This window comes from Harmonia axyridis, chromosome 4, assembly GCF_914767665.1.
Source record: "Harmonia axyridis chromosome 4, icHarAxyr1.1, whole genome shotgun sequence".
NCBI lineage: Eukaryota > Metazoa > Arthropoda > Insecta > Coleoptera > Coccinellidae > Harmonia > Harmonia axyridis.
The window spans coordinates 17622744-17639431 of NC_059504.1; the positions used below are offsets into that span (position 1 = coordinate 17622744).

The window sequence follows — 16688 nt, forward strand, 5'->3', positions numbered from 1 at the left end:
GTCCAAAGTAAAGGGATCGGCAGATTCACCTTCAGTTTGCAATTTATATTTTGGAGGGACTTTTTATGAAACGTCCGTCCGAACTGCTGACAGTTCATTAACTTTGCGGCATTGCCGTGCACGGTTGTAATCTTCTTTGAAGTCGACGGTCTTTTTCTATGGTCTCCTTTGTTCGCGGTGGGCGTGGAAACCGCTTTTGATGAAATGGAGGGGAGTATTATGATTTAATGTTGTTTTTCGTGATACGGGCTGCTACGTCATGCAGTTCGCGACGGGCGTGGACGCCTTTATGTAAATAAGATATTAACCCAAAAATTTTTGTTTGATGTGGAATATCTCAACTGTTAACATGTCACTCAATAGGTTCCGGGCCATGAGCACAGATAGCTCTTCCAACGTCAGATCACTTTTTTTTGTTGTTAGTAACATAGAGTAATAAACATAGATAGATTACGTTGTCGGATTGTGATATATTTCAAAATACACAGAATTTTACTATATCGTCATAAATGCATATTATATTGAACGAAATATATTTATTTGAGTGATTCCCGATTAAATATGCAAATTTCAATATTTGGAATCCGATATTTTTCCTAATTGTCGAATTTATAAAAAGCAGAATATTTATTATTTTCTGTATCTACCTGCTGAAATCCGAGGTTTGGCAACTTTTGCTCTCCTAGTGTCATTCGTTGTTTCACGTCTTTTGGCGCGCTTGAAGTTTGTTTTCTGAATTTCTGATATATTTAGGTATTCATATCCATATATTTTGAGTTGATATGAAACGTTGATTCATTACGGGACATAAGAAGTGCGTTCTTTGTGGAGAAACTCGCGAATTGAGTGAAATATCGTATCACTGATATATTTTCATTTCCGCGCGCTTCATGTCAAATTTGATAGTTCATGTTGGGACAAAATTTGCTTACTGAAAATGACATATGGTTCCTCTATCTAGCAATGACCTAAATTGGTCTTTATGCTTCTTGGTGGAGTTACCATCCCACTTAAAACGATGATCGCACTCCTATGAAGTTGCAATCACTATGTTCCATTCCAAATAAAAATTGACTTGTTTGGGAGTTTTTCGGAAAAACTGATACCTACGGTAATATTCGACTGAACTGTTCTACGAGTTTGTAAAGTCACCAAACAAATTACTAACCTGCAATTCCTACAAAGGGAATATCATCTCTTAGCAAGAATCTAAATTAACTAAGATCCCTAGAAAAGTTTCAACACCCACCGCCTACTTCACAATCTCGTACAATCGATTTCCTTCGATCGTAAAACCAAACCGCATTTATCAGCTCGACAACCTCAGCAGGAACCGTGTCAAGGCTGCCGTGGAAAATTTCCGACTAAAAACTGCCGTAAAAAATTCATAGAACGCTCGACGACAACGCGGTTGGCTTTAGATCATGTTTTCCCCGGAAATCATAAGGGAAAATTTATAGCCGCTAAGTCCTTTCGTATATTTCTTCGCGGAAAGGTGTAGGAAGAGAGCGAGAGAGAGATGGTCACGGCTGTAACACACTTCCTGAAGAAAATATCGCCGTCCGTATCGTGTTGCATACAATTTCCGATAATATTTATGCGTGGGTATACATACAGAACGGATGGATTTTATTTTAATCGATTTGCAAGAAATGGTTCGACATGAGAATGAACAATCGCCGCTTTCATGTTGAGTGAGCTTTCTGCACGGTTAAACCGAGAAAAGAAGTTAAATTTTTATACCTTAGAATAATCTCGATTCTCGATTCATGTAGATATCCAATCTCCTTAGACGAATAAGAACATGGTAGTTATAAAAATTGTAGAAAAGCATTTAGATTAGTTGCAGGAATGTTCATTAAAATTTAATGGCTCATCAAAATTTCAATCCTTCCTTAGACGATGTATTTAGCCAATAGATACCTCCTACTGGAGGATTAAAATTTTAATGACAGTATTAACTTTTAATGAACGTTTTTGCAACTGGGTGTTGTAATGGGTGTTTTTCCAAGAGCTTGAGAAATTTAAGTTATTATACAAGACAAGATACATTGTTGGAAAGAATTTTTTATCATTGCCATCTGGTAGATAATTTCATGGCATTTATTTTTCAAATACTATTTTCGCCGAGGCTACGAGTTACATAATTCCTTCGATCAGTCCAATTTTTCACTATTTTATCCAAAATTGGCTTCCAATGCTTCAAAAGTTGCTGGTTTGTCGGCATAAACCAATGACATAACATAGCCCCATAAAAATAATCAAGTGGCGTTAAGTCGCACGAATGAGGGGGCCAGCTAACAGAACTGCTTCTACAAATAAAGTTGCCACCAAATTGATTTTGCAATAAATTGATGGTTGAGTGTATCAAGTTGTGTCACCTTGTTGGAACCAAATGTCGTCGATGTTTAGCTGATTAATTTTTGCAAAAAATTATCAGTCAGCATGGCTCGATAGCGCTCGCCATTCACTGTAAACGCAGCTCCTTCCTCAATTCGAAAGAAATAAGGACTGATGATGCCTCCAGCGTGTAAACCGAACCGAAAAGTCAATTTTAATGGCGGTAATTGTGATTCGTTAATGGTTTGAGGATTGTCTTTGCTCATCACTAACACAGTTCTTCGGTAAGAATGCCAATTCTTCAGCTAGTTTCAAATTAGCCCGATCAGCAAAAATTCGACGTAAACGATGGTCATTTGGCTTTGATTCTTGCACCAGCTATATTTTATAGGCACCTATCAGGTAGAAAATATGCCGGTTAGGTAGATCTATAGCGTGATTACGTAATTGATGTTCTGCTTCCAAATTGAAAAACGTTATTTTCTAATGGTAAAACTAAACAGTTGAATTTTATCGTACACACAAAGTTTCCAGCGAAATCTGGCAAATAGTGAATATTGAAACACTTCCAATGCTTGTAATCTTAAGAGTGGCCTATAACGTTTGAGCAGCCAGTTCAAAATGAGTGAGGGCCAGTTTCATAATCGAAAGTAAAGTCTCCTTTAGAGATTAAACGTGTTTTAAATATTTATTCTAAGCTTTGGAGTGTCCTTCATCATAAGGAATAGACTCTATCGTTTATTGTACTTGTTTAAACTCCTTTCAGAAATTAAACGTGTTCCAAAAACCAATTTCAAGGTTAAAGGAAGCTTTGGAGTATCCTTCATCATAAGGAATAGAACCTATTGTTTATGAAGGACATTCCGAAGCTCCTTTAACCTTGAAATTGGCTTTCGGAACACGTTTCTTTTTTGAAGGAAAGTTTACTTTCGATTAAGAAACTGGTGAATCAGAGGAACGTTTGAGAATTCTTCACACATCCTGCAAAGTGGTGGAATCTCAAATACCCTGAGGGTAGAGGAGAAGTTAAACTTTGGCAGATCACGAGAATGCCACGTGGTAAAACTCGCTCTTTAGATTTCGCACGAACCTTTCGCCTATAAAATTATGTGCAAAAAGGCACAAACTTTACTTTTTCTCTAGACCCAGATATCGATGATCTCATATAATTTTTTGTGCACGAAGTTTTTCGAACGTCATAATCAGAAGATCCTCTCGAAGGTGCAAATCCACACCACGTTTAGTGAAGAATCGACCGCATAATGCTCGTAACTGGGCGAAAAATGGGTCAGCGATCGATATCAGCGACAAAATAAATGACAGCAGACTGAGCCGGGAGAAGCGGAAAAATATAGACAAAACACGAGTGGTGTCGACCTGCCGGGGGGGCGTTGCTTCTTCCATTATTTCCCAAATCGTGGGTGGAATTTAATTAAATCGGATATACGCGTACGGACCACACGCCGTAATGAATATTCACCACTGTTCGTTTGGAAGCATTAGCCACCCTTTGAATGTCCACGGTTATAAATTTTATACCCTGATTCGAACATAAGCTGCAGCTCCTCATATCGGTTCACTAGAGTGCCACTTTAAAACTATAGGATATAAATCAGGAGAGCTTGCAAGACGTGAAGTAAGTCGGGATAAATTAATCAACCGGCAATCATTGCGATAACTTCCGATCATTGCCGACAATTTCCGACATCGGCAGGTAGTAATTTCATAAGTACGACCATACATTATGATTATATAGTGAAAAAAATTTAGTCTTGTTGAAAATAATCGTCGTCTTTATCAATATCTTTCAATTCCAGCCAAAAAAATCATCAATCATAGCTTGGTACAAGCTAGTAGTGCAATCTATTCACCGTAACAGTTACATCAGTCTCATTTTAGAATAAGCATGGTCAAATCACACCACCAGCTCAAAAACCGCACCAAACAGTGACAAGTTGAGGATGGAAAGGCTTTTCAACAATCATCCTTGAATTTCCGAGCCCCAAATGCAACAATTCTGCTTATTAATGTAGCCTCTAAGAGTCTAAGGTGTAAATCGGCCTCATTATTGATGATGATTTTTAGATAAAAATTCAGGTCATTTTGATGCATTTCAGCCCAATCAGAGAAGATACGACGTTGTTGGTGATCGACCGGCATGAATTCTAGTGGTCAAACTTTAAAAGCCTTAAGACCTAAGTCTTTTTGCAAAACACGGTGTAATTTTTTTTTGTGGAATGTCCAATTCCCAAGATCTACAAACCTGGGTTTTCGTCAACACAACAGACCACAGCAACAATATTCTAAGTTCTTCTTGAGCGACGCACACGGTTTCGATTCTAAACATCACTAACTTGTCCCAATAGTCAGAAGTGCTTTAGTTTTGCAAACTCTGGCTGCAAAATTTTCACCATTTTTTAATGAATTTCAAAAATTTCAATGCGTTGTTGAAGCTTGTATTATTGTAATGGCATGATTTTACTTGTCAAATGTCAAAAGATGACAGCTTCTCAGATAGCGGGTTATTCAAAATGAAACCTCTTCGTGGAAAATCCTTTGTATATATCCGTTAAATCAGGCTATAAATGAAAAATAGTTCCCTGAAAACAATAGAGAATTCATTATATGTATATGAAAAATTGTTCAATGTATTCAGATAATATCATAAACTAAAATCCGTCCTGTTAAACAATTGATTCTAAGATGAATCAGAGAAAATAATAAAACAATAGTGAAACGAAAAGCATTGTATAAAAATTTCCGACAGCGCTCCAAAAAAATCCAAACTTTTTTCCATTGCCGTTCTAGATTAATTCCTTCCTGCATATTTGACACAATAACGACCTAATTCCGTTTCCGTAACTTAATTTAGGAGCCGGCGAGATAGCGAAAGAGGAGATTTTCAACTTTCCGAGAGTTTCGACAAGATATTTCACTGTATCCATTCAATTAATTACGATTCCTCTCCTCTTATCGAGACACCCAAGATGCACCTCAAGGGGGTCATGATGTTAGCCTAATTGAACCGTTAATAGCGAATTCATCGGAGAGTGCATTGAAATGGGGGAGATTTTGGGGGAAAGATTGCATATTTGAATTATATACAGCGGGAAATAGCTCGACGGAGTCGATGAATAAAGATTTCTCACTTCGGGGATGAATATAGATGTACGTTCTACCGACTTTCGACGTCCAGCGGGTTTTTCGTGATCTTAAGAGCTTCTTGCTTGAATTTTGATACGAAACATTGTTTGTATATTGCATTGATAAGAATTTGCCTCCATCTCCAAGGATTCCAAGATACACCTCAAGGGGTCATGATGTTAGCCTAATTGAACCGGTATTAGCGAATTCATTGGAGAGTGCATTGAAATGGGGGAGATTTTGGGGGAAATATTGCATATTTGAATTATATACAGCGGGAAGTAACTCGACGAAGTCGATGAATAAAGATTTCTTACTTCGAGGATGAATATAGATGTACGTTCTAACGACTTTTGACGTCCAGCGGTGTTTTCGTGATCTATGAGAAGAGCTTGAATTTTGGTACAAAACATTTTTCGTATATTGCATTGATAACAATTTGCCTCCACCTTTGGATTCTAGGCCTTGGTGGAGGCTTATCATCCAACGAGGATGCAAGAACTTAAATAAATAAAGAGCTAGGGATTCCAGGCTTGGCTTGATCTTCATGCTACTTGGGTTGAGATTGACTTGGTTTCAAGTCAAGCTCAAGTCAAGTAGTAATTTTTCAATCTCAAGTCAAGTCGAGTATTAATGTGTAGTGTCACATCAACAAAAAACGATTAAATGAGAAGGAACCTTGCAAAAAACACTTTTATTTATTAAAAGAATTATTTATAAAAAAACCAAAAATATCAAATTTTCGAAATAGAAACATAAATGAAATCACTTTAAATCATCATAAACCTCCAGGATTTGTTTGATTTCATAATTTTTCATCCAGGATCTAAGACACATGAGTCATCTTAAAGAGTTGTCGCTCAACCTATTGTGGGTTTTTGTAACTGTAAGAGCAGCTCTGGAAAATTGTCTTGCAACAGGAGCTGAAGATGCTGGCGTTGATAAAACATCCTTGGCCATTTTGGCTAAGTTTGGAAAGATATTTCTCTAATTCTGTGGTTATTCCGTTCATTCTTCCACATCTTGTAGAACAAAATCGTGCGAGAATATATCAGAAACGCACAGTTTTCATGGTTATATTTTATTATTCTATGTTGTCACTCCGAACTTTCCGCTACGGCTTTATCTGTCAATTCATCAAATTGCCTTAAAGAAATCAGTTCTACCAACCAACATTTTTCATTGCAAAAATCACTAAATTATATTTATGGAAATATTTCATTAATTTCAATGAAAATGCAATGAATTAGAGAAAATAATGTATAATACTCGTACAGAAGGCTCATTCTACCACTCGTTCATTCCAAAACTCGCCACTTCGTGGCTCGTTTTTGAATTTTGAACTCGTGGAAGAATATCAATGCCTTCTGCACTAGTATTATAAATAACTATTCTGCAACTACCAAAATCTACCAATATATTTCTCCGCGCTCAAGAAATACCCTTATTTAGTCGAAGCGCGCACGAGATTGCAGAAATATATTCTGTGCGACGCGTGCATATCAAGCTCAAGTAATATCAAGTAGCTTGACATCAAGTCAGGCGATAAATATCTAAAATCAAGTCAAGCTCAAGTATGTAATTTTTCACGAGCTTGATTTTCAAGTCAAGTAGTTGGTTAAAATGTCAAGCGACTTGTCTTGATGAATCCCTAATAAGAGCACCTAGTAATATTATCAGATACACGTATCATCCATTTCAGAGAAGGTACACAAAATACTCCCGAGCAGCCAACTCAACCAGTTCCCTCCAACAAACCTCGAATACAAAAATCCCTCTAATACAAATTTTTATTCGCACGGTAAGGCGTTACTAGACGATCCGAATTCCTTTCTACTCGTTCGCTAAAATGAAAAGAGCTTTTACCTCGGATGCTGGAGGTAATAAAAAGAACCTCGTTACCTGGAAAACCAATTTGAATTTTCCACCACGTAGGAAAGCCGAATCGGAAATATGTAAATTGCAAACGTAGCGTTGCACATTCAGGCTGCTCACCGTTAGTTCTAATCAAAATATTATTGCGAAAATGGCGCTAGTTACGTGGGGCTTCTTCTCGCCCATTGAAAGATCCGTCTCAAAGCGCTCCGTGGGCTACTGCCAGATTATAAACGTCATCTCGTATTCAATGCTTCCAAGTGCTCCGGATGTTGAGCGACTTCCATACGCTTTATGTGTCAGACCTACGGTATCCCGAGGGATGTGTATGGTTACAACGTTCCGAATACTATTATGTGACGTTATCTAAATGTATTTTTATCGTGGATTTTCATCATGTTGCTTCCGGTCTACGTGTGGCTGCTGGAGTCGTGCTTGTTCAATGCATGACGAAGTCTATTACCTGAATGTATGTAATTTGCTGAATATAGATAGTGATTTATCACAAATGATTAAGATAGACACTTCGATAAGAGAATTATATACACATTAATTCATAATATTGTTAACCCAATCTGATTATACGAGGTAATTTTAACTTTCCTTTTGATATTGCATATTACAATGTATTTATGTTGACTTTGCTAAATTGCAGGTGGCTTCTGAGGTCACTTCACTAGGTTTAAGACAATATTATAAATATTTTATGTGTAGTTGTTCCCATCAGTCTAATAACAAATCTCAACTACATTGCTATTGAAACTGTTGGTGCCTCTTCTGTATTCTAAGTAATAAAGTTTGTTTTTAAAAACGAGGTTTTCGTTCCAAAAATCATAATCACAGGGGGATGTAATTTGAAATGGTTATTATGTCAGCACCGTGTATTATTCTTTGACATACCTTATGTCATTTATGGTTAGTAGGTTATTTTATTTAATCATAGAAAAATAAACGCTTCAACAACGTTTAGAAATTGTTAAATTGTTTGAAAAAAATTTATACCACTCCAATACTGAATGATATTTGATTTTTGCACTCTCATTCAGACATGGGTTTCTTCCAAAAGGCACTTATATTCTATATATCACTGTGGGCTAATGAAAGGTCCTAGAAGGGTGTAGTTTTCAGTCTTCATCATGCCGTGGTTTAAAGAGATGTGTGCTACTATTGTACTGACTTTTATTGAAAAGGTCAGTCTATAACAGCCACACAGAGGATATTTCGCATACACTAAGGTTTATTGTCATCTGTGAGTATTCCTCACAGATACACAATTTAATCCAAACTCCGAAAAAGAGGTACAATCAGAACTCATGAAAACATCGCTAGAGTGGGGGTAGTCTCCATTTTGTTTTGCAGGAAATATATTTCTGCTCTTCGAATACATTATAAGCATCACAGTAAGGTGAATTCTATGTACTGACCTCTTCATGCACCAATAGAAAACCATGGTTGGGCAGAAATTGTCTCCAAGATACAGGTATGTTGCTTGTTGCTAGGCATACCTTAATGCAGTGTTGTGGACGAAAATAAAACTCTTATCTATCTTTAAGAGCCTGCTAATAAGCAAAATTTCCATCACTGAGTCACTAACAACTTTCTAAAGCTTATTCAAAAACCCTTTAAAACGTGAAAGCTAGCCATGACGCATCCTGTATCTTAACAGAAATTAATCGAAACAAGAACCAAATCTACCCTTCTTCGCTTCATCATCCATTTTCGGCCAAATAATAACAGACCATTCAACAGGTTGTCGATAGAGACTCAAAGATGACAGGATTTTCAAAAGCCTTCATCGTCTCCAGTAGTTCATCAGAATACCGAGTTATATTGTTCCAAAATCTCATCAATTTTGAACGAAGAAAGAGCAGCATAATTTTTATGGCTGGAACTCCATCATAAACGTTATGCTGAAGTTGATGGCACATGTACTTGAGGATTCATAATGCTCTCCCGATGTCAGTGACTTCATAACCGTGAACATGAAATTTGCATTTTCTTTGTAAAGTAGAGCTTTCAGGCTTTCACATTCGGTAATTCGCTATGATTTATAAGGGGGCTTTTGTGGCAAAACATTTTCAGACGATTTGTGACAAAACAGTCTTTGATGCAATTTACTTCTCTTCTTCGGGGGCTTATTGATCAATAAATTCATGCTGGTAGATACACAGTAGTTGATAACTACTGCATTGGTGGTTTCATATGAATAGAATAGAATAGAATATAATTTATTTGCTCTTAAAACATCACAAATAAATAAAATTAACCTTCAATAATTTACAAGGTGCGTCAAAGTTAAATATTTAAAAAATTGATACAATACATAATAATAATAAGTCACATTGAAAAAACTTCAATAATAAGTCACAATAAAAACTTCAGTAAAAAACCACAATAAAAAACCATAATAAAAAAACCACAATGGCAACTGGCTTACAGATAATAAGTGAACTGCATTATAAAATTCAAAATCTAAAATTTATAATCTAAAAATTCTTTTATTGAATAGAATAAATTTTTTGTCAAAAACCTTTTCATTTGATGGCTGAAGGAAACTTTGCTCAGTTCCAACCAGCCTTGGGGAAGTTTGTTCAGCAACTTGATACCCAAAAAGTTGAAGCTATCTTGGGTTCTCTTTATACGGTGTTGTGGGAGTATCCATTTATGTCGGTTTCTAGTGGAATAATCATGATGAAATGACTCGGTTTTGTCACTCTTGTACAAGGAACATAGACAGGTAAGTATGTATATTGCTGGTAAGGTCATTATTCCATACTGAGAGAACAGCTCCCTGCAGCTTGTTCTCTGTGATACTCCAGCAATTGCTCTTATCGCCTTCTTCTGTTGCAGGAATACTACTGAAGCATCTGGTACAGCTCCCCATAGAATAACGCCATAAGTTAACACGCTGTGGAACAGTGTGAAGTAGGTGAGTAATGCTGCTTCTTCATTTAAGCAATTTTTAATTGTTCTCACATTGTACACTGCCCATGATAATCGTTTCGTCAGCTTTCAGTGGGGCTTCCAGCAGAGTGAACTGTCCAAGGTAACACCCAAAAGAATCACTGTCTCGTCAACTGCACTTTGTTTGGTGGTGAATATTAACCTCTGGGATTTATCTACATTCAACTTCAGTCCGTTTGACTGGAACCATGTTTTTGCCCGTTTTAAGCATAACTCTGCTCTATTCCTCGTATTTTCCACACTCGAATCCCTCACACCAAAACTGGAGTCGTCAGCATACAGGCACTTCAGAACACAACCAACATCATCAAAAGATCGTCGACATACATATGGGATATCAACTCTTAATTATTTGTATTCTAATAGTTTCCACATGATTCTTTCATTTCAGTTCGATTTTTGAATCCTGCAATGTTATTTAGCGATTCTGAAAAAAACCTAAAACCTAACCCGTAATTCATTGCAGCTTCTCTAAGAGTAAACGACTTGGTAACTTGAATTTGACGTTTAGTTGATGATGCATATCAGGAGCTTTCTAGTCTACTCCATCCCAAATTGGATACACACAGCTTCCAGCTTTTGTAGTCAGTTTCATACGTCAGAAGGAACCCCTAGCTGATTAATAATTTAAGAATCATGATGCCTCATCGCCCTAGTGATTAATTTGAAAGCGTTGACAGCTATTGTTTTATTGCTTAAGGAAGGCTTTATGAATGGCTTCTTGGTAAAAGGAATTTTCCCAAGTTAGAAATGGCTTTTAGGAGTTAACAATTGAAAAATGAATTTCAGTAATGACTGCAAGCATTTGAATTGAAGCATCTGAAAGATTCTCACGAAATAAAAATTCATATTTGAAAATTGATTTGCAATTATATTGCGAAATATGACTGAGATCGAAGTTTATACTGAACCAGTTGTCCAATGGGTACCCAGAACATTTCAATAGTGAAATAAATGTCCCACATCATTTCCTCTGAAAATCACCTGATAAAACATTTCAGGAAATGATTCATTAAATTTCAATTATCATTCGATGATTCACGTGGAACATTTCTGGATCCCGAAAACCAATTGGAAGTTTCTTATTCCAATATTTATCATAGCACTTCAGCTAACAGATTTCATCTATTACTATGCAGAGGCTTGAACAGCATAATGCAGTTCTAACAAGTCCTGATTGGAACCCCTAGTTCGCATTCAATTGAACACTGGCGCGAATTAACGTGATTCCACCAAACTAACTCTAATCAGATTTCAATTACCGTCCCTGAATTCGAATACAATTGGCGTGTCAAAATCTGCTATGAATTTGAGGTAAATTGTGCTTGATTTGATGAATTCATAGAGGCATGGAAATTTATGGAAATTGGTTTTGTATATGCCGTTAAAAAGGTATGTCGAAGCCAGGGATGATTTTTTTTATTATGATAGGTGCCTCTCCTCGATTGACTTGTTGGGCTTGTGGAAGCACACAGTAACAAAGCCTACAACAAACAAAAGTGCAACTGTTTACGATTATTTCGTCACAATATCTGTAATTTTCGAATTTTTAGCCGAGAATGGTAGTTTTAGATCTCCAACGACAAAGGCTTCCGTAAATTCGACCGACAAGGTAATTTGCATTTCATGTTGATCGCGTAACGACAAGAGACATAGAAAATTCAAGAAAAATATCGAAAAAAATTACACCATATTTTCGTGATCATAAGATCGACGGAGTTGAAATATTCGGTATTGCTATGAAATAACAGCTTCAAGCTATATGCAAAGAATTGTATTGAAAGCGACACAGAAAATTCAAGCAGAATATCGAGAAAAAGCTGAATATTACGAACACAAACAAAACAACAAAACTTTAAGAGAAAATGGCTTTCCCAGATCTCATAAATGATTTATCCGAAATTCTAATGACCCCTTGTATTCAGCTATGAATTTCGTAACTTAATAATTAATCTATATTCATAACGATGCTAATCCAATTAAATTGGACAAGAATATTATTCTGATGCGAAATATTTGGCCGATTCGAATTCATGATCCTCAGCAAAATCATTAAATCATATCGTTGGCTTGACCAACCAGTGTTCAGCTGTAGATAACATGAATTTCCCACAGCGTGAATTAAACTTTAGTTAAAGCTTCAAGTTTTAATGAACTTTGTTCCAACACTCATTATAGAGTATAGTTTCCTGGGGATAATCTACTGAGGTTATTTGGTATATGATGTTGGGATCAACCGAGGGATCAACGTTAATGATCTTCACAAAATTATGTATTTTCTAGTCGAATCACAAAGTTGGGATCAATAGTTTACTGGTAAAAACTAGACTGAAATCTGAAAAAATAAGCCTATTCAGCTTACCAAACCATTTCGAACACTTTGTTTCTAAATGAAACACCCCGTATAGAATAATATTCAGCAACACCAAGTGGAATTTAGAGCTACTTGCTATATTCTAAATATATTTTTCTTGAATAAAATATTTATAATAATTTTGGATGGTGAAGTACTTCACTGAAATGCCTCCATGATGAATATTATTTTATGCAAATCCCTTGATAATAATCGAAAATTATGAACGCGTTTGGCCCTTATAGGTATTTATCATTCATACCAAATGACTCTTCTCATTTCTGTAAGTAGGTATACATCCTATACTGAAAATGCAAATGACGTTTTAGGAACAACCCTCTACTAACACGTCAAATCAAGACTTCCAGCCAAATTTGGAGTTTCCATTTAGCCAGCAAACAATTCCAAAACTATCAATGAATAAGTTGCCCATCAAATCAAAAAGAAAAAAAAAATTGAATGGAGTTCAATACGTCGTAAGTTTCAAACGTATAAAACATTGAGATCAATGTGATTCTATTGAGCCGAAAGTATATATTCGTTTTTATAGCTTTTTAAATTGAAAAAACCGAAGTATAAAGGATGAGAACGATAATTAATTTTAGAATCATGTGAAAATTTGAAATACAAAGTGTTAAATGAATTAGTTTATACTCAGATGAATAAAGATGAGAAGTATAAGTATGAACCGTTCACAATAAAGACCTATGGCTCTAGAAATTTTATAGCAGCGCTAATTTGATCATTACATACTAATGTGATTCAATTAGAGAATAAATATTTGAACAAGGATATTGTTTGTGCAGTTGTTTCATTTATTAGGAACCTTCAATATCGGAAAATACCACAACAATACTTTTAAAATTCGGTAACAAGGTTCGATGAATTATTTGATTGTCTAACAGGATACGTCTTTATGTGTATCTTTATTAAAAATCAATTATAAAGGAAATAATGAATATTGGGTTGAATGGTTGAACTTTCAAGTTCTCAGTATCAAGAATTAAATTAGAGATTTCTGTCTTGAAAACAAGTAATATCTTCACTACTTTCTATCTTGTTTTTCTATGTTAATACAGTTTGAATATACCCCAATTTATAAATCTCCTGACATAACCACTAAAAAAACAATTTTTGTAACGTAAATCACTCTCACCTTCCCAAATAACCATCCTTTGAACATAATTCAACATGGAAATAACTGTGGTTTTCCAACGCCGATCCAAGACAATACTAGACCGATCCGCACTCACTGCATCCGCCAAATTACAAAGTACAATCTAACACCGGCACCTCCGCCAAAAAAACACGACTGACCGGGATCGAAACTAGGGTTTTTACACCTACAACGTTGGTAACTACGGACGAACCGGCTCGGCACAGCTTCGACGAACGGAGGAATATCGTAGGTAAGGATGCTTCCGTGTATGACGTCACACTGCCAGGGATCCTTCCGCAGCAGCTCGAATCCTGTTCGGGTCAGGAACAGCGTTGCCAGGTCGCGCCGATTTTCCTTATGGGTGGGGGAATGTTTCCGCGACCTTGAACACATGCTACTCAGATGGAATCGGGTTTTCGTGTCAGTGTGGTGTATATTGTGCGTAAATGACGATTTTGTGGGGTTGTTGGAAATCAATGGGGCTTAAAAATGTTTTGGAATATGCAGGGATATGTGGTTTGAGTAGGAATGAAACTGGTTTCGAATTGAACTGACGAAATACAGGACTGACAACTAGAGAACCTATAGAAGACGTACGACGTTTAACGCAAATTCTGACAATTCAAAAAATAAGAAAATTTATCACCGACATGATATCTGAGGTCAGGATAGATTTCAGATTTAAATGCCCAGAAATACTGATATGTGCATTCACTTTGAGATAAAACTCATCCTAAAAACCAAAAAACCCAAAAAAAAAACATTTCTCTCTAGTACTTTGGTGATATGAGTGAAAAAATAGCTAATAGTCTTTTAAATTAAACCTGAATATTGCCTTAAAACCAATAAGAGATTCAATCCCAAATACAAGTGATCAGTAAGCACTTTTATTGTAAGGTGAAATTTGATTTTAGGGTTGTTACTGAATATATTAATTGTTTACGATAAAACTGACATTTGATAGGCAACGTTTCGGGTAGTGCTCTTTTTCAAGTCTGTAAAATATATAGAAAACATACTTAATAAAACATAAAAAAATTTACCTATATTATATACTTGTTCGATTATTGTTAGTTCCATTGTGATGTTTTATTAAGTAAGTTTTTTTTATATATTTTACAGGCTTGAAAAAGGGCACTGCCCGAAACGTTGCCTATGTTAATCCAAAATAATCAACATATTATGGACCTTCGACAATCGTTTTCAAGTTGTAGCATATAGGTTGACGACAGTTGGACAGACATTATATTGACAGTCGATCATAGAACGGTGAGGAACTACAATTGATCTACAAAGGTTGTTTCACATTCGAAAGAAATGGAAATTATTATTTTGATATGAAATTCAGGCATTTCAAACATTAAAAGTCGTACAGTTTGAATTCAAGATAAAGATTTCAACTAAAAATAAACATAACGTATAAACTTGTTCAAAATGCACATGTTATTATAATAGTTCATTTTATGAAAACTTGACTCAGATACACGCTCTGCATATTTCCGAATCAAATTATCCTACCTAAAAAAGCCAAAATTTCTATCGGTTCAAAAAAAAAAAATTGAAATTCTCGACTATCTCCAATCAAGTTACGCCCTCAAAAAAAATCACGAATTATAACAAAAAGACTCTCTCCCACGTCCGCAGTTGTAGACGATGCGGAACCGCACAACCCGGCAACGCCGCCAGGACGGTATTCTCTCAGCCCACGTCGAGCAGGATCACCAGGATTGTGCATCCAGAGAAGTGTGATATTTATTACATCAGCCGCTTCTCTGGAACAACAGAAGGAAGGGTTGAGCTTTTGTTAGCCCTTAGGCCATAGACGAACAGACTCTGAACCACAATTTCAACGGTGACCGACAACTAGTTTCGTTTGTTTGTTTCCACATTTCGGAAATTATGCTACCGTTCCAGCAAGCTTTAGGTATTCGAGAAAACTAATTATAACTATATCAATATCAAGACTATCTGATTCGCTACGTTTACTTTTGCCCGTATTCTGTTAATTTTGGTGCGGAAGGACTATAGAACTTCACATCTCTAGGTATTCGGCACTAAAAACCACTGAATATGGTGAGGTAAAAAAAATTGGCACAAAATATAGGTGAAGTGTGAGAAAAGCTTTAGCTAAACTTTCGCCTAATAAAGACGGTAATTATTATTATTATCAAAATATTGAATTGAGGTAATCTCCACATGGTTATTCAATCTACCCAAAAAAAGGTGAAACCTTCACGATTCTAGGCTAACTGAATTTATTGGTAGAAAAAGTTATGCTATTAAGTATTAATAATTCAACTTCAAAAGCAGAATCATCAATACCATAAACCATATAAGACATTATTCAAGTTATTTCAGTTGTTCTAGTTATGGGATGGAAGCACATAAGCATAGTAAGTACTAATAGTATGGTAATTGTAGCTAATATACCTATACGGTAATCGTACGGTAAGCATATTTTACCGATTAAAACAATTATTGTCGAAAGAAGAGTTTTTAACGTCTGAGAGGCTTATAGCATTTTTTGCAATATCCCATTATCGTTCAACTCGATTTGAATTGATCATAGAGTAATAAACATAGATATAGGGAGTAGGTATACGTAGTTTTTACATGTCCCCAACATGGTTAGATTACGTTGTCGGATTGTGATTTATTTTCAAATTTACAATTTAAATTTATCGTTATGAATGTATATTTTATTGAAAGAAAGAAAAATTTATTTGAGTTATTCCCGATCAAATATGCAATTTGAATATTTGGAATCCGATATTTTTCCTAATTGTCGAATTCATAATAGGCAGAATATTCATTATTTTCTGTCTCTACCTGTTGAAATCCAAGGTTTGGCAA

General features: G+C 35.8%; 1 protein-coding gene across 5 annotated transcripts in view; it reads right to left on the reverse strand.

Moving 5' to 3' along the window:
• Positions 1-16688, reverse strand: part of LOC123678819 (ras-associated and pleckstrin homology domains-containing protein 1) — a 384693-nt gene that overhangs the window by 13785 nt on the left and 354220 nt on the right. Inside the window, exon 1 of one of the 5 annotated variants that reach the window (XM_045616058.1) lies at positions 13833-14110. The exons of the other annotated variants lie outside the window; for them this stretch is intronic. Coding sequence (XP_045472014.1) covers positions 13833-13859 — 27 coding nt within the window. The 5' untranslated portion in view covers positions 13860-14110. Of the gene's footprint in view, positions 1-13832; positions 14111-16688 lie in introns of those variants that run through there. 5 annotated transcript variants of the gene reach the window in all.